Source organism: Parasteatoda tepidariorum, chromosome 3 (assembly GCF_982258835.1).
Source record: "Parasteatoda tepidariorum strain Cologne lab strain chromosome 3, Ptep-v5.0, whole genome shotgun sequence".
In the NCBI taxonomy this organism is placed as follows: domain Eukaryota; kingdom Metazoa; phylum Arthropoda; class Arachnida; order Araneae; family Theridiidae; genus Parasteatoda; species Parasteatoda tepidariorum.
In genome coordinates, this window is record NC_141757.1 from 84,838,106 (window position 1) to 84,864,617 (window position 26,512).

The following is a 26,512-nucleotide window of genomic DNA, read 5'->3' on the forward strand; positions in this document are numbered from 1 at the left end:
TAGTACCTATGCTTTTCATATTAATTATATTAATTAATCAAATTAATTTCGACGTAATTTTAAAAATTATTTAAAAAAAGATACGTGTGTTTTTTTTTTTTTTTTTTTTTTTTTTTTTTTTTTTTAAATCAATGCGTGACGTTTCATTCCGGCATTATGCTTTTACAAAATAGGAATTACAAAAGTATGGTGATTTTCAATGCTACGTAGATTTCTTCTTAATTCTTCAAAAATTCTACAAAACTAAGGCAAACCATTTACTTTGTCTTTATTAAAAAAATGCAAATGTAGTGCTAACGTAATGTTTCCCACCTTTTAAGAAAAATACGATTTTAAATTTTATACCTTATATGATATGGTCCTGGACTGCATGTTGTAGCTCGGGTACCAGTAGCAGGTCCTGTTCCACCTCCAACTAGCGTAGTAATACCAGATGCAATGGCATCTTCAATTAATTGAGGACAGATGAAATGAACATGGGTATCAATTGCTCCAGCAGTCAGAATTGAACCTTCACCAGCAATTACTTCCGTTGATACTCCTACCACCATGTTAGCATGAACACCATCCATGACATCGGGATTTCCTGCTTTTCCAATGCCTCTGATCAATCCATCCTGAAGTTAATTAAAAATTTATTTCGTAAAATTAAGGAAAAATGATACAAATTGGATTTTTTGGAACTGTAACAGAGAAAAATGGCAAACATTATATAAATTGACAATGTAAACCCAATTTGATGCCACATATGAAATTAATTATGTAAAATATAACAAATCTAAAAGTTGATCTCAAGCAAGCCAAACTGCTTAAATTTTTCATATTTACCGTTATCTACTAATGATGTGTTGTAGGAAATTGTGACAGAGAAAATACTCTTGCAAAATTAAATGATCGGCTTTATGCTACGAAATATTTAAGAGAAGTAAGAATTAAAATTCATACTTTTATTTCTCCATTTATTAAATCAGTGTCAGTTTTAAGCTTGTTTTTCAGCTTCAACAAATCTTGTCATAAATTATTTAGTTACAATTGTTTCTATTTCGATAATCTGCATTAGAGAAGTTATAAAAAAGCGCCATTAAAAAAAGTTTAATAATTTTTCTTTTCAAAATGATTTTTTAAAGCAAATTTTGGTGGTTTACGAGAAATTGACCTAAAGCTTTAAATATGATATCAGTATCGTGACAGCCCTATGGTGGCCAAAGCCTACTACGCCCATCCCAGTTTTCGTCACCTTGGGCTTTAGGATGCAGGTGCAGATGTTCCGTTTGAGTGGTCAGCCGAACGTGGGGTGTGTTTAATTCCCCAAACATGCGTATTGCCTATTTTATCCAGCCACTAAGGGGATAAAAGGTTGAATCAACCTTCCCAGTCCAGGAATAGAACCCCTGAACCCTGTGGTGCGAGAGCAGGAATAGCTACCACTCAGTCACTGGAACTATATGAGATATTTTAAAACCATATTTTAAAAATCAGTTTTCAATTCAAATCTTCGATCAAGAAGAAATATTACCCTGGATGGCCACAATCCGAAACAATTTCAAAGTGATGACAAATGATACATAAGGTTTGTTAACAATTTCAAAAGTTTTATTTTCAAATTATCACATACACTATCTAGCCATTAATGACCGGACACTGTGAAGTTCGGCGGTAGAGGAATTATGGTGTGGTCCTGTTTCTCATGGTTTGGCCTTGGACCCTTGGTGTTAGTGCGTCGAACCCTGAACGCAGAAGGGTATAGAGACATCCTGGACAATTCGGTGCTTCCCACCCTGTGGCAACAGTTCGGTAATGGCCCGTTTGTGTTTCAACACGATAACGCTGCCATTCATAAAGCATATGCCATCACGAACTGGTTTGATGAAATGGGGGTGCAAGAGCTTGACTGGCCATCCCAAAGTCCCGACATCAATCCAATTGAGCATCTCTGGGATGAGTCGGAGCGCCGGTTTAGGGCCAGACCACAACGCCCCAAAACCACCACTCAACTCTTCGCCATGTTCCAGGAGGAATGGCGGGCAATACCTGCCGCCGTGTACCAACACATAGTGGATAGCCTCCCTAGAAGGGTTAAAGCTGTGATTCGGGCGCATGGCGGACCTACTGACTTGATACTAGCACCTCATGTATCCTAAATGAGAGTTGTCCGGTCATTAATGGCCAGATAGTGTATATCTAATTTACCAATATTTTCGATAGGTAAAGAATTAGTTAAAACATATCACGTCCACAATCTTTCTCTACTATTTTGCTTCCCAAAGGCAGTGAAAAATCCTTTAATCCAAAAAATAATCGTAATTCAAAAATATAAAAACAATTTAACGTTAAACGAAAAATTCAATTTTTCATTGTATTTTTTAGAGTATATATATATTTTCAACATTATTTGTAGTCAAATATGGTCAAAATAGTCTCATAATTGCCTATTTTAGCTGCTTTGAGCTGCTTTCTTAATTCAACAACAAATTAATTTATCACAAGTCCCTAATTCTACACTGAGAAAAAAGTATGATCAAAAGTAACAGAATATCGTAAAATTTACCGTGAAATTATCTGGGTTTTTTTTACTCCAAAAATCTCGATAATTTTTACCAAAGTGTTTCGATAATGGTTTCATTAAAATTAACAATAAAATATAGCTTTATAATATTTGATAAAATGTTGTAAAATTTGGTAATTTTATCTGGATACATTAGAAAAAGGTATAAAAACCATTCACTGGGTTAAATTTATTTTTCAGTTTTGCATTTTTTACTAAATATTTGGCAATAAGAACTATAATTTAGAATATCAGAATTTCCGGTTAGCCTTTACCATATGAACTGAAAAATTACCAAATGAATGGTTTAAATATCGTATATTTTGGTTTTTAATATAAGAATTATGTTGCTGTAATTTTTACCATAAATATCATTACCATACAGTACAGTAATTTTACCAGAATTTTTTCCGAGAAAATGAACTAGCCTTACCTCTTTAAATTATTAAAACAAATGAAACTCTCAAATATACTTAACTTTTCTATAATTTAGAATGAATAATTTTCATTGCCAGCCCTAAACCTATTACGCAATAAATTTAAAAATATTATTTTCTGATAAACTGGAAAAATATTTGATTAATTAATTTAATCTACATCTTCTTGACGGAAACATGTCAAATCAATAAAATTTAATAGAAGAAAATGCACATAAATTTATGAATATGAAGATACCAGAATAAATTAATGGAAATATCATTCGTTCGAACTCGTTTAATGAAACAATGTCTTAAATAAACCTAATGAAAATCAAACTAGCGAAATTATAGTCAATTGAACTAAAATATACAATCGATACGATGGAGTTATTTATCAAATTAACAGAATCATAATCAGGCGAATATCAATATAATCAATTAACTGAAATATCGGATTTTTTTAATCAAAGTATGTTATTATTTTAACAGTATAAAGTAATTATAATTAATCTAACGAAAATATCGAAATCTAAAAATAAAATATTGCTTCTAAACTTATTTCATCATAAATGAAGCTCAATTGTCTTAGAAAGAAAAATATTTATAATTGTTATCTCAATATTTATAACAACTAATATATAATTAGTCTCTAAAAATATTTTTTCTAGTAGACAGGAAAATTCTCGAGAGATTCGATTTCAATAATTTCCTTTCTGTAGAAGAGTATTGTAAATATTTAACATTTGAAATATATCTAACAGAAATACAAGTTAATTTAACAGAAATATCTATTCAACTTAAGACAAATTTAACATAAATATTTCTTATCACAATCTCAAAAACTATTCCGACCAATATACAATAAGTCTCTAAATATATATTTCTGTTACTTTGGAAGAATTCGTGGAGGATTAGATTCAGATAGAAGTTTCTGATGAAGAACGTTGTAAACGTTTAACATTTGAAATCTCCTTAATAGAAGTAGTAATTAATTTGACAGAAATATATACTCTACTTAAGACAAATTTAAGACAAATATTTCTTTTTACAATTAATATATAATATAAGCCTTTAAATATATTTGTCCCTGTGAGCTGGAAGAATTCTCATGAGATTCGATTCAGATTATATATTTTTGGATGAAGAACATTGTAAATGTTTTATATTTGAAATCTATCTAACAGATGTACAAATTAATGTAACAGAAATTTATACTCAACTTAAGAAAAAGACAAAATCAAAAGGAATATACAAATTTTATGAAGCTATCCAACAATTTACCGCATTTAAAATCAACCAAATTATGCAACTATAACTAAGCAGGAATGAACAATCAAATATGCAATTAAAGTCAAGTGAATGCAATTATAGTCAAATGAATACAATAAATTATAGTGAATTTGCCGGCCAGTTGGCCGAGCGGTTAGCGTGCCTGCCTGCGGAGCCAGTGGATGCGGGTTCGAATCCCTCTTTGGGCATGGATGTTTCTTTCTCTCTCTTTGTGTTCTATGTCCTTTCTCCTTTGTGTGTGTAATTGTGTGAATGTGACCCGCCCTATAAACGGGTTGTTGTTGTGTGACGTGGGCGGCGCTGCTCCACCATCGTGGCTTCGCCGCAGGTGCCCACTGGGTAACGAGAAAAAGGTAGCAGTTCTGGCACTTTCTGAGGCCAATAGAAAATAGTTCCAAGTGCCCGCCATTTAAAAAAAATGAATTTAGAAATATTACAATCAAGAAAACAGAATCATAACCATTTGAACAGCAATATATAATTAATTTACGGAAATGTATAATCCTTTTAACAGAATTATATATCAATTTGAAGTAATTATAATCAAATTAGCGATCCTATAAAATTCTAAAAAAATATATTGTTTCTTAAATTATTTAAGCATAAATTAAACTATAACAATCACAACTTCGTATAATTTAAAACTTCTATTTATTTTAACTATTCTAAAAACTATTACAACAAAATGCAATAAGCTTGTAAGTATAGATTTTTCCGGTAGATTCGAAGAACCTTTGAGGGATTAGATTCCGATAGATCTTCTTGATGAAGAGCTTTGTTAACGTTAGACATTTCAAATCAATTTTCCGAACGAAGTAGAATTATAAAAAAGACTAAGCAATGAGAAAATAATCCGGAGTTTCACAATCACTTAATCCAATTATAAGTTTTCTATTGAAAACTTCCGACTACCTTGTCATATTATTTATCTTGCTAAGAAATTATTTTCTCGTGAAACTCTTAAAATAAGTTTAACATTTATTATTTTTTTAAGGAATTTTCATCAATGCGTTTGAGATTTTTAATTTCTGGAGAATTGATTGTTTGCGTTGGGTAAATTTAAAGGCCTTAATTTTATTTTCAATTTATTTTTAAAATTAATTAAACTTTTGTATTGTAGTAAGAGAATACTTGCGGTGGTAGAACTTTGAATATTAATTTTAAAGATTCAATTTTAAAACTATAAAGGTAAGATTTGTGATCAATTACAGTAAAGTTTTAAGACATTAGATGATTTAATTAGTATTTGGATAAATAACTGCTCCAGTACTAATCATGAGTAGTGAGGTAGTTTATTTCGTTAAAAATGTACTTTGTGGACAAGTTGTTATACAAGCACACTCGACGACAGGCTGAATACTTACATCAACATCAGCAGGTATAATATGCTATGTAACACGTGTACTTATGTGCTAGTAAACATAACTGATAATTAATGTCTATCTGTATAATCTCAAGAGGCAATAACTAAACCTTTAGAACCGAACAACAACCATAAAACCATGGGGTTGGTATTCTACCAACTTGGAAATGGATGTTCAGGTGTCAAATTCTATTGGTTCCTTGTGTTTATAAACTGAGAAAAAATTTATGGTCAAAACTTCCAGAAGATGGTAAAATTCAGTGTTTTTGGGAACACCAAAAACCTCGGTAATTTTTACCAAACCGCTTCAGTAATAATTTTGGTAAAACTTACCGTAAAATATGGTTTTATACTATATGATAAAACTTGGTAAAATTATCATCCTAACTTTAAGCATAATCATGAAAACTATTTATTCGGTTAAGTTTCTTACTAAGAACTATAGCTTTGAAAACCAGAATCGGGAAAACCGTTACCATATAAGCGGGTAAATAACGAAATGAATTGCTTAAATATCATATATTTCGGTTTTATTAGAAAGAATCATTTTCTTTTTACCAGAAATGTTTTTACCATGCAGTACGATAATCTTAGCAGAATTTTTTTCTCCGAGAATATAGAGAAATTTATTGAACCTGATTCCCCATTCTTTAAGTTACTATTAATACGTCGGAATATTTTTTGCTTCATTTTATTTACTTATCAACATATCATGGAACTTAGTCAAAATTTAGTATTTAGGACTTTCTTGAAAACTAGTATATTTTTGGTAAAATTTGAGAAAATTTAAAAAATGTTGAACACCTTAAAAAAATAATTTTCGGCAACTTATTTCCATCAAAGACATTAAAATGCATATTAGGAAAAAATTCTAAATAGCAAGTTCTAATTTATACCTAGAAATCAAAGACTTATGCTTCGAAATTCTTAGACTCTTATATACTTGAATTATAATATGGAACAAATTTTCTACTACCTTAATATGATACTAAGCTTGAACCGTACTTCTTAAAGTTTGTAATTTGAAAAAAATTTCAAACCGAATTTGGAAAGCAAATGTTATTCAAGCCAACGATTCAATAAATAACCGTTGAACCAATTTTTCTTAAAATATTCATTTTATGTACCTTCCAAATCTCATTCAATTTTAAATAAAACATCAGCTTTATTTTGAGGGAATATTTCGCAACCAGTTAAATATTTTGAACAAAATACGTTCTTAAATTATACTTGTATTCTTAGTCTTGCATATTCATTCTTAATATTTGATTTATTAAATTAAAATTGAAGATAATATTTCTTAAGAAAATAATTTACATTTATCAATATATCTTAGTTAACAGGTATGCAGTCGATAAAAATGTACACTGTAAAAAAACCGGAGCAAGTTATAGTAAAAATATATCAGCACTCAGGATGCCAATATTTTTTACCGTGTAAACCATTTTTACCGGAACATGCTATAAAACAAAAAATCTGATATACCGTAATTTTTACAGCAAATGCAGTTAAGTCATGGAACCACTCTAATTAAATAAATACTGCTTTTAAAAGTATGGCATAATATTTTACAGTAAAAATTAATTTTTCGGTATAATAGATGTTATGGATGATGCACCCTAATTTCCAGTACTTTTTTTTGTTACAAAATGCTGGAAATAGATTAACCAACGGCTGGTTACTGCCGACTACAGTCTGAACGAATTCCCAAAGAGATTTCCTTTTCTAATAAATGGTTTCGAAATTACAAAACAATAAACTTATATATTTTCGGTATGAACAATATTTTTATAATTAAAGTAGAAATTTTAAGCTGTTTACTTTTTATTCCAATTGACTTACTTTTTATTTAAGATTTGAAACAATTCACTTCCCATATCACTATTTATATTTAAATTTATTTTAAAGTAAGACACTGAATTAAAAATTATCTCAGTTTGCACTTAATTTAATTCAGAATTAAAATTCAATTAAAATAATGCACGAATAATTTGTTATTTTAGCTTTTTCCATTATATTATATAAACAGCTTGCTTCAGCCGTTTGCCTGCTGGTAGTACTACGGAGAATTTCAAATCTAGTTAACAATATTTTTTACTGTAATCGCACTGGTTTTGATGCTATAAATCTTACATTCCTCTGTAGCAATTATTTTGATTTTTATAGTGCTTTGTTAATTTGTTTTTTCCTCGCCTAAAAGTTAATTTCAATACATATACTTGTTTTAAACTTTGCAGTCTGTGAGCCAGAATTTTTAGCAGTAAGAATTTATTGAAGGAGTGCAGTTGGAATAATATAGGAGAAAAGCGTCTTGCGTTTCCTATGGTTAGGAAATAAACATTTAAGTAGAAAAATTTTAACAAACGTGGTTTACCATTATAGCCGCCCTTATTATGATAAATTTTTAGAAACCTTGCAAAAAAAAATTTTAAAAAAATATACGCAATAAGTGTCACAAATTAATATGCAATTTAGGAAAAAAAAGTATCGAAGTTAAATGAATTGCAACTGAAGGAGGCGAGACGAAAAGCATCAAATCTATTTTGATTGCTTGTTGAAACTAAAAGTTCACGAGTCATAAACTAAAAGCCTGTCTAAACTATTAATCTTAGCTTTTCAACTTCACTATATTTTTTGCTGCATTTATTCTAGTTTTGCTATTTTCAGTCTTATAATCTTTAGTAGTGAATCAGTTGGTTTCCAAAGAGTTTTGGTATTTTTCCTCACTTAAAAACTTAATGGTGACTTCTCATGCACACATTTTTTACTTCTGTTTTGTCAAGGATTCCTAATATATATATTAAAGTTGGCCATTGTAGAATTCCCTGTCTACCCAAATGTTTTAAAATTACAATATGTTTCATAAGCTCAGAAATAATAATAAAAAATAATAATAAAATTTTTTCCCTCCAATTCCTCCAAACAGCCACGTCGCTATTATGGTTAAATAAAGAATATTAACTGATCATGTTTTTATTACTTGATTAAAAACGATTCACTTCTAAAATATACAAAATGGAAATAACATTCGACTTGTTTCAAGTGCTCAAAAATAGGCACCCATTTGCAAGACTTATCAGACTTGCATTCTCGGGCATAAATTCCATTTTGGCAATGCTAAAATTACTTCCACCTTAGTCAAATCAGCTCATTATGATGCCTTGAGAATTATTTTATTCATATAATTGCTGATTTCCTTGCTAACGATATTAGCTCTCCATAACGCGTGAAAATGCATTTTACTTTGACTTACCCCCTCGCCAATAATGGTTTTTCCTGTTTTGTTTTTACTCTCTTTTTTTTTCTCTTTCGGCTATTGTGGTTTTCGTATCCATTTTTCGTTCGCAACTTTACGCTTCCTATTTCAAAATCAGTTTTGTTTCTTCTCATTCATACCTGGCAAGTCTTAAAAATAGACACCTGTTTCATAATACATGAAACATGTCGATTGTTATTTCCATTTTCTTACATTTTTGAAGGGAATGAAGTGTTAATAAAGTAATATCTTAACGCTTTTAATATCTTAACACTCTAATATCTGAGTGCTTTATTTACTTAATCATGTTTTTCTTCATAACTAAATTTAATTTATTAAATTATTAAACTTGTAATGAACTCTAAATTTAATATAATTTTAAAAACAAACGAAAGAAACTCGCATCTGTAAACAATAACAATTAAATTTTACAGCCTTAAGCTTTATAGCCAAGATAAGTTTACCTCCTTTTCCTAACATAAATAACTATTAAAGTAATAGTTAACTAGGATTTTATTTTCGGTAGAACAAGCACTTAATGTTCAAGTACCGAAATCAAAGATAAATAATAAAAAAAGAAAAGTAATTGTTTTGGTTAATGAACCAAGTGTAAGGTCGAATCAACTTTTTATAGCAATACATAGAAATAAATCGTGGGGGTTCGGTTTGGATCTAAAACATTAATGTCACAATAAAAAGAATTTCTGCAAAGAACTTAGTCTGAAGATATCGTAATAAATATTTATTTTCGATGTAGGATAGCATATGGTTTATCTTTTGTGAACATATAAAGCATTATTAGTTTATAGTTAATTAAATTTAATGTTAAACTTGCTCAGAACAATACGGAAAAGTTAAGTATATACATTAAATACACGATGATATTAATTATGAGAATATTTTCAGATCGAAAGTTGTGAATTTTGAATTAAAATAATGAAATAAATTTATTTTAATACAATTTTCCTTAACTTTAATTATGTTTTCTATGATTCTCTATTATAGTTCTCAAGTAAAAGAAAATATAACTCGTAATTAGATGTGTAACAGTAACACTAGCAAAAAACAGCAATACAAAAATAATCTTTTCAATTATTCGTCAATGTAAAAACACACCTTATAAATTAAACCACACATATTACAGGTAATGAGCTTTGTTAAAAATTGACATAAATTTTGCGGATTTTTATGCTCAATTACGGTTATAAATTAACACTCCTAAAAAAAACAGTGAAATTTTTTTCAAGTTAGATTTTATGTCTTTTCCTTCGTGTAAAATTTTTCTGGGAAAACTATCGTAACGTTGGGTAATGTATTAAAGCCATTCATTAGATAATTTTTCTGTTCATATGGAACCTGGTTTACCGGAAATACTGTTTTTTAAAACTATAGTTCTTATTAACACACATTTAGTAGAATACACAAAACTTAAAAGTAAATTTAACCGAATAAAGGACTTTTTTAACCATGCTTCAAGGTATCATGATAAAAATACCAAATTCTACTTCATTTACCAAATTCTCTTCTCACAAAACCATATTTTATTGTTATTTTTACAAAAATGCTTCAGTAAAAATTACTGAATTTTTCGGTGTTCCCATAAAGTCATAAGCACTCTGTTAGTTTTGACCATATTTTTTTCTCTGAGTAATAATGGAATGAATATAATTTCATTCAAAATAATTATTTCATTTAAGAAACAACATTCAAGGTATCATGATAAAAATACCAAATTCTACTTCATTTACCAAATTCTCTTCTCACAAAACCATATTTTATTGTTATTTTTACAAAAATGCTTCAGTAAAAATTACTGAAGTTTTCGGTGTTCCCATAAAGTCATAAGCACTCTGTTAGTTTTGACCATATTTTTTTCTCTGAGTAATAATGGAATGAATATAATTTCATTCAAAATAATTATTTCATTTAAGAAACAACATTCAAGGTATCATGATAAAAATACCAAATTCTACTTCATTTACCAAATTCTCTTCTCACAAAACCATATTTTATTGTTATTTTTACAAAAATGCTTCAGTAAAAATTACTGAAGTTTTCGGTGTTCCCATAAAGTCATAAGCACTCTGTTAGTTTTGACCATATTTTTTTCTCTGAGTAATAATGGAATGAATATAATTTCATTCAAAATAATTACTTCATTTAAGAAACAACATACTATTTTAAGAAATTACCAACATTGATTATTAGAAATAATGTAGGGATTTATAGCACTGCATACCCAGCAGTCGGTTGCTTCTTAAATGTTATTATGAATGTTCATAAATCTTTATTTGCTTAAAACCAGTACTTTATCAATTATTTTTATCCATCACGTAATGTCTAAAACATTCCCAATTAAATTACTCATTTTTTATTACAAATTCTGAATCAAAGACAAGACGTCTTTAATATTTGTAAGAGTTTAATGCTCTAAAAAAAACAGCAGTAAACAACATATTCGAAACAAATTATTCCAAAAAACTAAAATAGAAGATATACTTTAAAATAAAAACATTTTTTATTACAAAGGAACTAAATTAGAAAGATTGACAAGTTTTGCAACTTTTTAACGTACCTTAATTCCAATATCAGCTTTGATGATTCCTTGGATAGCATCAATAATTAAGCAATTTGTTATGACAGTGTCTAAAACTTCATGACTACTTCTCAATGATGCTTGTCCCATTCCTTCTCGAATAACCTGATAAAATCAAGCAAAAGTTAAAACTTATTGTTATTTATAAAATCTGAAAAGTTATCCTAATAAAAAAATTATCTAATTTTTGAGAAAGCTTGACTTTTATTAAACGTGTCCATCAAACCAATGCCCACTTTCCCTAAAAATAAATAGACCATCTGTTACTATGACGTGTTGGAGACTTATCTCGTGTTTGTAAGAGAGCATGCCATTTGTATATTTACAAAATTATATAGGTTATACTATATAGGTTACGCGATTTTTTTTTTTATATGTTATGTGATATTGACCTACCTTACGTGATTTTTTTAAAAGATTATCTACTTTAAATGAATTATTAATGAATACTAAAGGTCTGGTTTCTTAGGACAAGCGCCTTATCTGGGCGTCAGCGGGACGTCAACGTCACGCTGACGCCAACAAAATACTGGTTTGTTAGCTCAAAGCCTGGTTTCTTAAAACTAGCGCCTTATCTGGGCGTCAGCGGAAAGTTGACGTAGAGCTGACGCCAAAAAAATACTTTTTTGTTAGCTCAGCGTGAGCAGTCGGCCCAACGCAGACATTATCTCTCATTGCGCATGCGTTAATAACGTAAACATATATTTATTTTGAATTTGTATTGATTTTGTTATCGTCGACCAGTGTTTTAGAGAACAAATAATGACTTTGTCCAAGAAAAAACACATTATAGCTGAGCTAAATGAAGAGTGCTATGTTTAATGAAGAAGATATATTTAATGTCAAAATCAAAATCTTGGCTGATTTCAATGTGCAACAGAATGTTGTCCGCCATTGCTTTTGTGGTTAACGTCACGTTGTAATCCAACTGCAGTTGAGTTGGACGGTAATTGCAGTTCAAGATGAGCGTTCGATGACGTATACTATCAAACTCACAAATGGACCAATCAGAGGTTAGCGCTGATTCTCAGCTGACGGCGTCCTGTCCTAAGAAACCAAGCCTTTAAGGCTTGGTTTCTTAGGACAGGACAACATATCTTAATGGATAACTTCAAGTAGAAAGGTTTAACACAGGTCAAGCATTTCTATCTTGCATCCGTGAAGAAGTAACATATTTAGCTCTCTAAACTAGTAAAATTATTCTCTAAAAGTGAGTATAATAAAAGAAAAATTTTGAAAATTGTGAAAAAATCGAAACTATTTCTCAGAAGTAAAATAAGAAACTATTTTAAACTTGATGCTATCTAATAATGATAAAATTGAGTTTAACAAATTCAAAGATTTCAAACTGAATATTTTGTATTCAGAGTTTTAATTTGAAACACACTCTACAGTTTTTCATTCTATTAAATAAGTTAATTTTCATGAAAAATTCATTTATACAAGTGTGCTAATATTATAACAATATACGAGTATTCCCCTTGTTTACTAGCACATCTTATGGCTGGATATGTTATAATTGAATCGGCTTAAATAATTTCGTAATTTGATTCTGATGTTTCTGATCATAAAAACTTTTAATGCTGCCAAATGTTAAAAATTAAAATGATGCCAAATTAGTTGGAGCGAAACATTGAAATTTTAATTCGTACCTTACCACCTCCAAATTTCAACTCGTCTCCATAAAAGGTGAAATCTTTTTCAATCTCAACAATAAGATTCATGTCACCTAGACGAACCTATTGAAAAAATGAAAATAATTCGTTAATAAATCTTGCACTTATATTTATCAACATTGCTTACTCATACCTCTTGTTGACATTTGCATTTTTACAGTCCGTTTTTAATAAAAGAGTTAGATCTTAAATATTGTATAATTCAGTGACGAAATTATTAGGAATCTTTCTAAAACTTCGAAATTTTTCTTAGAATATTTGAAATTCCTTTTACTTTATTCTGTGTATGTCTCCAGAAATATTCGAAAGTAAACCTATTGCATGGTTTTTAACGGATTCATTACTTCGTCAGAATCAAAATTCTGACTATTAATGTTTTCTCTAGCTTTCAATAACGAAACCTTATTAAGTATTTACATAAACTGATAACAAACACAGACATTTAAAAATTGTATACAATAAGAGAATAGAAAGTATAAGAGCAGAGTTTCAATTATTGTATTTTCAATTAAAAGAATGATTCCTAAGAATTATAATTTCTATTATTATTACAGGCATTACTATTATGCGAATAACTATTATAAGAATTTTAGTTATTTCTTTTACTTTCCGGTTGATGAATTTTAAAATTACTTTAAAATACTGGGTGCATTTTCTGGAATAATTAATTAAATACCTTACTGTAAAACCATACGTAAGATTCAATTTCGATGCTTTCACGTTTAAAAAAATAAAAATAAAATAAAAGGTGGTAAAATGAGTGATTGACTGAAAGTATTTACAATGTTAAAAAATACTTATTTTAATTTGAAATTTTTTCCTCGCACTATAAATTCAATATATTTACTAGCTAAAACATGTAACCATCAGCAGTTAATTCTGAACTTGCCGTTATTTTAATTATTGATTCAATAGGTCTTTCTGAGATAATATGAATTAGATTTTGTTCGATGCTAAGTTATTAATAGTTATAGTTATTATGTTAATATTAGGCCTCCCCCTAAAGTGCATATGGTGCTGCCATCTAAAAAAAAAATTTAATACTAACAGGTATAAAAAAAATTTAACATTTCAACTGAAGGAATTATCTTAACGATACTAACAAATTTATGCATGTATATTTACAAAATATTCTAGTACATTTCTGGATGCTTGTAAAGATTTGAAAATTTAATTGCACTCAATAATAGTCAAGTTTTTAAAATAATAGCATATTGAGTAAGATTTAAGTACATATATGTCTAACTAGATGGCGGCGTGGGTATCAAGTCATTTGAGCATCATCTCCAGAAACCAGACACATATATAGAAAATAAACCACTCCAGCCAAAAAAGGCTAAAAATAAGAAAGCGATGTGCCATTGCAACAAATCTGAGTCTTTCCTCCTTCTCCTCTTACTAGTGCCACAGCATTTTTTGCGATATTTTCACATTCTTATCATAGCAATTAAAGACTCGTACTGCTTAATTTCTACATTTGAAGTACAAGAAAATATTATTTGAGCTGAAAACTCTTAAATGTACATTTTCAAAAGTGTTCATTTTCTAAAAATACAAAAATAAGCTCTATTTTTCGAAGTAAAGTAAATGATGAACATTTACTTTTTATTTACATCAATAGATGGCGGTACCAGTTACTATAGTTCTAAAAACTCATTGAAATCAAAGATATCGATTTACTATGCTATAAAATTTTCTTTTTTTCAAAGTGGGCTCTCTTTGGTTCCGTGAAAAAAGGTGAGAACTATTTTAATGCCTCGTGAATAGCATAAAAAGCGAGTTTTGTACATTTTATTCCTGAAAGGAATAATGAAAAACTTTCATTTTCATTTTGACATTTCATCCACTAGATAGCAGCAGCATCAAAATATAATTTTTCATTACTCACTCATATAAATTTTATATACGGTTTTAAAAGTGAAGCGCTGCCTCGTATTTTCCCTTTACTCGAAGCATTGATAAAAAAAAATTTAATGTAGGATGATTAAAAGTTTTCTACAGAATATTTCAAGATGTGAAGACATATTGTCTGTGGAATACTTTTTAAACAATATTCACAAATAAAATTATCTTTCCCTAACGCATTGAATTCGTTACATTTCTCATTAAATAACAAATGTCTTTTTTTTTTCTTATCCTCATAACGTTTGAAATAGATGTGAAACAGAGTGGGTTTCAGAAAAAGAAATTAAGTGAGTTATTTGTTTATTTATTTATTTATTTTAACTGACTTGCGATCAAAATTTTCATTAAAAACTTGTTAAAATTTATCTACCTGTCGTTTACAATTAATGTATTACAATTAGAATGCAAGAGAATTACAAGAGAACTTATAAATAAAAACATCATATTGCCTATAAAATAATTCGCAGAACGTAGTCAATATCTGTAGTCAAAATGTAACTGCAACTCTGCAAGATTTTAACAACCAAAGCAAGTAAATAAATTCAATTTAAAAATGTTTATCTCAATTTTTTCATAAAGTTAAAAATAACAGATATTTCTTTATACAAAAAGAAGCATCAGACATCATTTGTAAAATTAATTTCAAGTTCATTCATTTTCAAATAATTTTTTTTCTACAATAATCAGAATGTAATATAAATCTAAAAAGTAATTTTCGAAAGATAATTTTTTGAAAATCACTCTTTCAACTAAATTTAATATAAACTCAGTTATACAATTTTTTTCCTTAAATCAATGAAATCTTTTAGTTAACATTTTATACATCTGGATCATTAGTTATTAGAAGATTTCACAAAAAATTACAGTAATGAAAAAAAAAACTTAAAGTAAATTTCAGAAAAGATAATTATTTTAATAAAGTATCCATCAACAATAATGAAAACTTTTTTAGAATTAAGAAATCACAGAATATTATTAAAAAGAAAATTGTAGCTGTGTATATTTTTATAATTTTTTAAATCAAAGAAATTAGTACCGTACCTACTTTACGACTATCAAATAAACACTAATAAAAAATGAATATTTTTGAAAGAAACCACCCTCAAACTTTGATTACTGTAATAAATGAATTAAAAGAATTCAGCACTTGCCTTGTCTCCAGTAGTTGGACCATAATTACTCATGTAGGAAAATCTTGTAATTTGGCATGGCTCCACGGGCAAAACATTGTTCTAAAAATAACAATATATTTAATTTTATATTAATTTATTCAATTAAAATTCCTAAAACTCAAATTACTAAATTCATTAAGTTGCTGTGAGTTAATCTTTGCTGTTTCTTTACTATTTATGCATAAATAGTTAATATTTCTGTTTCAAGAAGAAAAATATTTATCAAAAATATTCGTTATATATATATATATATATATATATATATATATATATATATATATATATATATATATATATATATATATATATATATATATATATATATATATATATATATATATATATATATATATATATATATATATATATATATATATATATATATATATATATATATATATATATATATATATATATATATATATATATATATATACATATATATATATATATATATATATATATATATATATATATATATATATATATATATATATATATATATATACAAAAATCTTAGAATACTCTATTCTTTTCGCAAAATAATAAATGAAAATAATTTTACGACAACAAATTTAAAATTGCTACTCCATTATAAAATTGTCTAGAATGCATTGGCTTGTTTTTATACTACGAAACTAATATTACACGCAGCTGTTTTTTTTCTTCTTTTCTTTTTTTTTAACTGTTCAACGTACATACAAAACATTCAAAGAAAGACAAGCAATAATCGAATATATTATATATTTAGAATATACAGAATTTTTAGATCATATTTGTCTATTTTTTATTTAAAAAAAATATTTGGACTTGCACTTTAGAATTAGAAATTCATTTTTAAATGAGAGAGGGAAAAATTATCAAATTCTGGGGAATTATAATCAAGAATAAATGGAACTAAAATTATAAATACTTTTTTACAACTTCTATTTTAGACATTTGCTATTTTATTGTTTATTTCTTGTTTCTCATCCTACACTTTGGATTTTCATTTAAATTTGTGTTTGAGCAGCATTTCAAAGGTTTACAATTAGGGTGGTGTTTAAAAAATACCCTGCAGAAAAAAATTTATTACCTGAATTTTGTGTCCGAAACCAAGTGTTATAACTTTCTGCATAATGTTTGGTAAGAATCGTTTATTCATAGGACCATTGCAAAGATTATTGCCACCAGTAATAATTCTATCGGAAAATAGAAAAGATAAGTTTCATAGTCCTGTAATGCTGTAAGGTTAAACTTCATTTGCAAAATAAAATATAGTTTTACTTAGCACCCCCTATTTCCACTAAAGTAACGTTTTTACTTTCTCCTGGTTCGAATCTCACAGAACATCCAGCTGGAATATCCTGAAAGAAATAAAACTTATAAATCATTGTTATTGAAAAATAAATGTTGCCAAAATTTTCTCAATCAAACTACTTTAACTTAAATATAAAAACTATTCGATTCTGGTTGTTGTTGTTGACGTATGTCTGTTAAGGCAGAGGGGTGCGATTGTTCTTGTTTTCCAATGGCGCCATCTGTGGCCAAGAATTCGACTTCTGCCACGCCCATACGTCACGCCCGTTTATAGGGCTGACCCTATAACGGGCACAGATCACAATTTTGAGCTGAATCAGAGAACGATCAATCTCCAATTCAGTATCCCCAGAGGTATTGATTTGTTTTGGGAACATGGAGGACTTTGCGCTTCGACAGATTTAAGGTGCATCAGTCCCCATTTTACTACCCGGGGAGTCTTTGGCTGTCTGAGTTCGAACCCACGAACTCTCGAACATGGGCCCAGCGCCCTACCGACCAGGCTATCTCAGCCCTATTCGACTCTTAATGTTTTTATTCGAGTTATCTAGCAAAAAAAAATGTGATGCTCAAATTTCGCAAAAATTTCTACCGGACCAGAAACGAAACAGTTTTCTGGTATTATGCTTCGAGCGATATGCAGGGCAGATGTGCGGTATATGCTGGGCAGATGTGCTGACTAGTCTTTCAGGGGTACCATATTAGGCGAATCCATGTTGCTCCCGTAGTAAGGACAGATAGTGCAAAGAGAAGAAAGATAAATCCTCCATTCTTCAGACTGGGATTCTAATCCAATACCTTTTTTGCATGAGGTCAGTTCCCTGACAACCATACAAGCCGGTTGACAAAGTGACAAAAGTAAAACAATCAGGGAATTACTCATTGGAAAGATCTCTCACAATGCATTGTGATGAGATTCCAATTTGAGGAATCATTTTCGTCTCATATTTGAAAGTGATTTAGATCACGTGATTCAGTGACGAAATACATCTCAGTGATTGCTGGATAGTCAAAGTGAGGCATTTATTTTCGAGACTGTAAAAAGGCTCAATCTAAGTATATTTTGTAACAATTTAAAGAGAATTGCAAATTTGCAATCAAGTTATATTATAGTCCTATATAAAATCTTACAAATCACCTCTAATTATTTAAATTTTTTAACTGAGAAAGTAAAATTTTAACTTAGACTTTCTCTTCTATTTCGGGGATAACAATACATGAGAACACACAATTATTTCCTTATTTTTTCATACCCTGACTAAGAATTTCCTCCAAACAAAAAATTCATTAAATTAAGCATAATAATATTCTACTTCAAATTACCAGTCTCATTCCGTAGGACTTTTCTCTGTCAAAAATTAGACGTTTGTTGGTCTCTATAAAATGATAATGGCTCCCAACCTAAAAATATAAAAAACGGTTATCTATATTTATAAACAAATGTCTAAATAACTTACTTTACTTATAAATATTAAATATAATTTTTTGTCTTACAGAGATAAAATAAACACTCATAAGAGAAGTTACGCTTACAATTGTGATGCATGTTAAACATGTTCACTTATATTGATTATATTTCATGTTATTCAATCAGTTTAATAACAAGCATTTATTATTTTAACTACATTTCTTTAATACGTTTAAGAATAAATTAATATGCTTAGATCACGAAAATGCACTTATCAGAAATAAATAAATCTTACATAATATGCATATGTATAACAAATACGAAAATATGTCTCAGCTTGTAAACGTTGAAGAAAAAATTACTTTACTTAAACGGGCTGAGTTGTTTTAAATATACATTAGTGGCCAGTAGGAAAAAAAATTGTATCGAGTTAAAATTACTAACAAAAATTTTAATAATTCGTATGGTATTTCTTCAAATAATATCTTTTAGTACCTCCAAAAATCAAAACATTAATTCTCATATATTGTTGATGTTATAAAAATCTATTTAAGCAAAAAAATGATAATATATTTTGTCAAAATGAAAAAAAAATTAATTCGTACATTTGTATCAAATTTAATTCTCTTTCAAATAGATTTTAAAGAGCTATATTTCTGACCATGGAGCCAATTTGAATAAAAGATTTATCTGCCACAAATATAATTGTAATTGTAACAAATATAATTTATAAATTTTAAAAAAGTAGCACTGTAATTTGTTATTTAATGGATATATCTTTTGTACAATAGCTTGAATAAACTAAGTATTGGTAATCATAAATCAATATATAGCTTTTTAACCAAAAAAATAAACTCTTTGGAATTCTTCCATAAATAAAGATCATATAATTGTTACTAAAAAAATTTAAGGACTATTTAAAGATTATTAACGACTATATAAGAATTTTGAAGTAGTTATTAATACTTCTCTAACAGATATATTTGTCTCAAAATTCTCAAATATGTAAAACATTATATTTAACACCATACACAACTGATGCATCAAAGTTTTTGTAACGAAACAAATCGTCAAAAAACAAATTTTAGAGATAAATTTCCTCTATTGCTGTGATTGTAGATTCTGAAGTGTTTTAAAGTGAAATTTTTAATTTCCTTAACTTGTCAAAATTAGTTATTTGATAGTTATTGCAAGCATTTGTTTATTAAAACTAATTCACTTTATTCAATATAACCGGACCAATACATGGAGCCTTCTTATCTGCATTCATGCTTCTGAGTTCCTATTTTCATTAAATTATATTTTTCTAACATTCTTTCTGCTACGAGAAATACGAACAGGCATATATTAAGTAATTACTTGGATTGGTCTATCGCAGATGCTAGTAACTTTCAGTGTAATCCTCCTTCGATTCTTGTTGATTCGAATTTTTTCCTCCCCTTTTTTAGGATAAAAGCAACCAGGTGGGCTTTTCATTAATCTGCCATTTTCAGATTCAATATTCTCCTATAATATAATTGAAATTAATTAAATGAAATATCACTGTCTTCAGAAAAATAGTTTCCTTAAAATATCTCTCATATTAAAAAAAACTGCACAATTCAAAAGAAAAAAAAGATTCAAATATTTTTTAATTACAAATGCAAAAACATTAAAAAAAAATAGTATGTGAAAAGACTAAGCTGCCAAGAATAATATGTACAGTTTTTAAAACTAAATCTTTCTATCCAGCACCGAGGTTTCAAAATGTCCTTTATTAATTATTATTCTATGTCAAAAATTACTTTAAGAACGCATCGAAGCATACATATGAAAACTTATTGTGTTATCCATTATGATCTTCCATCATACAGGAACTAAAAACCCTGAAGAATGGAAAGAAGCACATTTTTCCTGACTCTTATACAGCAAAAGATTCACCATCTTGGAAATGTCCCGAAAAGACTTATAGTAAGTTCATTAGATCTCCGAAGATAAATGCCATTGACTGAAGTCATCATCTAGGAAATGTCCCAGCGAGAACTTATAGTAAGTTCAATAGATCTCCGAAGATAAATGCCATTGACTGAAGTCATCATCTTGGAAATTTTCAAGAGAGGACTTATAGTAAGTCCAGTAATTCAGCAGACCAAAGTTCAGCGAGAGTTGCGATTCAAAACAGAACATCAGAACATCCTTTGACACTTTTGCAGTTTTATATTATGACCATGAGTGGTCACTGAGGAGTTTTCTTCTTTAAAAAAATTTTAAGGTAACGTTTTTTATTTATTTATTTATTTTTTATTTTAATTTATTTTAATTTATTTATTTATTTTCTATTTTAATTTATTTATTTTTTACTTTTATTTATTTATATATATATATATATATATATATATATATATATATATATATATATATATATATATATATATATATATATATATATATATATATATATATATATATATATATATATATATATATATATATATATATATATATATATATATATATATATATATATATATATATATATTTTTTTTTTTTTTTTTTTTTTTTTTGAAAACTTGGTTACGATATTTTACAAAGCATTATAATTATAAATAATAGTGTATATGTGTCCAAGATGTCCCATCCCATATTAAAATCTCCTATATAAGCTACATTTTCAAGTTGCGTTTTTACTGAACTAAATCATTTCCATGTAGACTGTAAGGTGGTTCTGTGTGTCAGAATGTTGCGTAGAGAAGATTTCAAAAGCTCGGAAAATACACTCTATAACAAAAAAATCGACTCACCAAGAAGGAGTAATCCGATTGAAACGAAAATTGGTGGATAGGAAGACAATGTACAGAATAGTAAATGATTGAAATTTCAGAACAATTGAATAATTTATAGCTGAATTACAATAACAAGTTCAATAAGGTGCTGACCCGCCTCTAGCCTAGATACAAGCTGCCACACGGCGTGGCATAGACCGATAAAGCTCCCGGATGGTCTCTTGCGGTATTTTCTGCCAAATTCGATCCAATTGTCGAACGAGGTCATCAACATTCCGTGCCAGATGCAATCGCCTTCCCATCATATCCCAGACATGCTCGATGGGAGAGAGATCTGATGATCTGGCAGGCCAAGAAAGAGTTTGACAAGCTTGCAGACAGTTCATAGCAACACGTGCCGTATGTGGTCTGGCATTGTCCTGCTGAAAAACCAGCCCAGAGTGCTGCAAAAGGAACGGTAGTAAAACAAGTCTTAGGATGTCGTCGACGTACCGCTGTGCAGTAAGTGTACTCTAATGACGAACAAAGGGGTCCGGCTGTCAAAGGAAATGGTACCCCAGACCATAATGCCTTGTTGAGGGCTGGTGTGGCGTGCAATAGTGAAGGCAGGATCCCCCCTCTGCCCTGTGCGTCTCCAAACACGTCTTCGGTGATCGTCAGGACACAGTTGGAAGCGGGATTCGTCGCTAAAGACTATACGTCCCCAGTCGGCATCATTCCAGTCTGATCGAGCCATGCACCACAGTAATCTGGCACCAAGAAGCAATCGGGTGATTGCTTCTTGGTGCGTCGATTTTTTTGTTATAGAATGTACCTAGAAACGGTAATAACAACAATTTCGAAAGGTCACCGTTGGAAAAGGCAAGCTTATCACGGTAGTTCAAAGTCCTTTTATTATTTGATTAATAAATTTGAAAGAAAATTTAACTTACATTCTGAAAGACACTTAGATCAGGTACAGGTAGAAAACTGCCATATAGCGCTTCTTCTATATTTCCGTTATCACTGCATATGGGATGGGAAACAGCTACCTAAACAAAAACAATGTTTTCTTTAAAAAAAAAACAATTAACACATATTGAATACTATGCTAAAAGAAATGACAGAATAATGAGGATTAGTAGTTCCCATCCGCAAATATAAACCAACTCCAATTAAATGTAAATATTGATTGGCAGGATTTACAAACTATCTAGAACTAAATTATTGAAAGTAACTGACAATAAAGAAAAATTATAGCCCCCACAGTATCTTGAAAAACAATAGAAAGCATACATAAAAACGATAAATAAACAGAAAAATTTAAGACTTTGTCTCCCTTTCTGAAATGGCTATAATTTTATCTTAAGTTATTGTAGTTAAAATTTATAATTTTATGGCAAATTATCATAACTTAATTTATTATTTTCAATGAAGTTAGTATAATTACTATAAATTTATTATACATAATTTTTCTTTAAAATGCTTGAATAGATTTTTAAAAAAAATATGCGAAATATTTTTCTATATTCAAATTTAAATTATTGTTCACATTCCTATATTTTCATTAAATCCTAGATATTTGAGATAATTTATAGAGACTGAATATTCAAAAATGTTGTATCAACCATTTTCGTTCCATCTGGAAAAGTGGCTTCAACTTGTATGTCAGATATCATATCACCAACTCCATCCATCAACTGTTTTCTACCTATAACATGCAAGAAATTATCAATTAAAATTCAAGATTGAAGAGTTGGTGATTTTTTCTCTTTTTGAAAGTTCACTAATTACATTGGGAACTAACATGAAATACACTGTAAAAAATTCTGGATCAAATTACGATAAAAGATGCGGCACTCCAAGTGTCGGTACCTTTTACCGTAAAATTCATCTTTACCGGAACATGTTAAGGAACAAAAAATATGACCTATCCAGCGTGCCTTATCTTTCTCCTGTTTGGAAATCTATGATTACACCAAACTAACCACCTTTTTGTTCCTTACTTCCAATTCGTCGTCATCCATTCACCCTTCCCTCCTATTGGCCGTTGCTCTAAACCCTCTTGTGACGTCACCTTTCTTGACATATTTACCATGTTTTCTCTTATTTCTTTCTGTTGCACTGATGAAGGTTGCCCTTTGAGCATCCGAAACAGCTGTTATAAATATTTTGGTGCTCTTTAGCGTTGTTTCGCTTAGTTTGCATATAAATATTACTGTAAAAATCATGGTACAATATTTTACGATAGAAATTGATCTTTTGGTAAAATGGATTTTACAGATTATGCACCCGATGTGTTGGTACTTTATATTCTAATTTGATCCGAAATTTTTTTTATAGAATATGATTATAGACACTATATTCAATTAAATATCTATGCCACAGTATGTCAAGATAATAAAAAATAACAAACTAGATGATTTTTTTTAAAAAAATATTTGCTAAGACGCTTGTTAATTCTGACAGCTTCACGTTGGTGCTAAAAATAATGGTTATTTTGAAAACATTGTTTCACAGTTTTCCTCAGTTGGCAACGCTATCTTTTGAAGAGCTCAAAAATTAATTTTTAAATTTTCAAATTGTTCAATTTTTTTCTGTTTTTCTTTGTAGAATACTGCGCATTTCTAATTCCTTCCAATCGTCAAATCAACCGTGCTTTTAGGGATATCCGGTACAAAATTTTATAATATTTTAAAACATATTATAATTAACCTTTATGCAAGGAGATTAGATTTTGCATTAAAAATAATTGCAGCTTATTATTATACGAAGATTTTACGTTGAAAAACTTTAAAAATATTAAAAAGAATTTCTTACTACACACAAAATTAGAATTGCTTACCTAATATATGACGCCCCTTCTCCATGAGATCTGCCACTGTTTCTCCATTCCTAGCGAATTCTTGTAACTAAAAGAGTATGGGATTTAATTTAGTTTTAAAGGCATTTAATTTCAAAAAAGTAGAAGCATTTCGCACTTTTACGTTGCATCATACACAAATATTCTATACAGCGCACCTATTTCAATACATTTTCTGAACTCCTCAGAGCTTGCGCAGAACATATGTACACGGACATGGGCGCAGAACATTTGCGCACAGAAGCTACGAGAAATTGCTAAATCTCTTTAATTTTCTTAATAATGTAGTACAATAAAGTTGAAAACAACGTGAATAACGCAGATAAAGAAGTCGAAAACGCAGAAGATATCGGATTAGGTAAAAGTCAGCGGATTCGACGAAAACTGCGATTGTTTTTCGTTTTTTTTCATAATCATGTTTGAATTTTAGTACATTAGCTCTGTAAAACTCCTTGAATTTTTTATCTCTCATTTTTAGAAATTTTTTACCTCTCATTTAAATTTCTTATCTCTCATCATTATAATTTTTTTTTTCTATGTTGACAGACGAAATACGAAAGTAAACTCCCGAAAACGAAACTAAAATGTTTTTTGTTTCTTTTTGAGTATTTCAAACTTCTTTTATTTTAATAAATTATTTTTTAAGACAAATAAAATTAATTTTAGAGATTAATTTTTTAATTACTAATTCTTTTTGCAGTCGGATTGTTTTTACATTTCAGAATTTGCTCATATCTTAAATGCATTGTCTGATGAACGCTGATTTTGAGATGGTAACACACATTGCAAAAATGACACGCTTTACGCTTAAAACACGTCTTACGCTAACGCATAATACCAAAAAGAAATTGTCATAGAATTCTTCGAAATTTTGTATGTAGGTTTTGTATAATGTAATGTTTTGAACTAAAATCTAAGGTCTAAGACATTTGTTATTTTTTATCAAGTTTTAAGTAAAAATATTTAGAATTTTTCTTCAAAAATCAAATTTTAAATAATATATTTAGTTCTATTTTTCACTTTCAGTCCATCGTAATACAATCTTTCTGTATAATGAGGCAAAACCTCTAAAGCTTCATTACATTTAATTAAATAATGTGTCTAGTCATCCTTTTAGAATATAAAACTAGAAATGAATAGTTTTCTTTCAAAATGAAAGTGCGTATTATTTTTAATTATGTACGTCTTTTAGGGAATCACATATCTTCAGCACCATTTCAAGCAACATTTATTATGTAGGTTATATTTTTCTTTTTTTTTTCCATGTCAATCATTTCTTTCCTCCAAATAATTCTTTCATTAGAGATAAGAGATCATAAGAAATGGTCTGACATTTTTTACATAAGAGTTTAAAAGACTTGCATAAAAGAATGAATTTATCGTGCTAATGTTACAACAAACCTCTGAAAATATTTTTAAGAAACAAGGGTGAAAGTTGAGGGACGGACTGTCAACATAGCCGCCATAAAACTAATAAGTGTTAATGATAATAAGGTAATAGGGGAAAATGGGCAGGAAAATGAATATATTTTGATGTTTTTCTTATTACTAAAATAGTTAATTAAAATTTAAAAAAATGTATATTCCTAAGCAAAAGGATAAAATGTATTTTAATGTAAAAAATTTGTATAAATCTGTATTTTCATGAAAACATTTTTCCTAAAATGTTATATCCTGCATTTCCACTGAACAAATAGCATTAAAAATTTTAGTAAATTAACAATTTTCGTAAAGTACTAATATTCGAAAAAATCTTCAGACAATTTATTTATGACGCTCAATTTAATCAGTGACAGGATTAAATAATCATGATTTCAAACAATAATGAGAAACAACAATAAAATAACTAAGCAATAATGTGAGTAAACAATGATGGAATTAATATAATAAGTTCAAGAAATGATAACAGAATTAACACAATAAATAAAATTAATAACAATGAAATCAGCGCAATGAATGAAATGAACAATAATGGAATA

General features: G+C 28.8%; 1 protein-coding gene across 1 annotated transcript in view; it reads right to left on the bottom strand.

Annotated features, from left to right (window-relative positions):
• Positions 1 to 26,512, bottom strand: part of LOC107449158 (uncharacterized) — a 56,290-nt gene that overhangs the window by 22,061 nt on the left and 7,717 nt on the right. The window contains exons 2-12 of the mRNA XM_087159735.1: positions 24,516 to 24,582; positions 23,299 to 23,381; positions 22,624 to 22,722; positions 20,289 to 20,435; positions 18,845 to 18,922; positions 17,489 to 17,568; positions 17,298 to 17,403; positions 16,202 to 16,282; positions 13,122 to 13,208; positions 11,449 to 11,574; positions 346 to 617 (exon numbers count right to left, since the gene is read on the bottom strand). Coding sequence (XP_087015861.1) covers positions 346 to 617; positions 11,449 to 11,574; positions 13,122 to 13,208; positions 16,202 to 16,282; positions 17,298 to 17,403; positions 17,489 to 17,568; positions 18,845 to 18,922; positions 20,289 to 20,435; positions 22,624 to 22,722; positions 23,299 to 23,381; positions 24,516 to 24,582 — 1,226 coding nt within the window. The remainder of the gene's footprint in view (positions 1 to 345; positions 618 to 11,448; positions 11,575 to 13,121; positions 13,209 to 16,201; positions 16,283 to 17,297; positions 17,404 to 17,488; positions 17,569 to 18,844; positions 18,923 to 20,288; positions 20,436 to 22,623; positions 22,723 to 23,298; positions 23,382 to 24,515; positions 24,583 to 26,512) is intronic.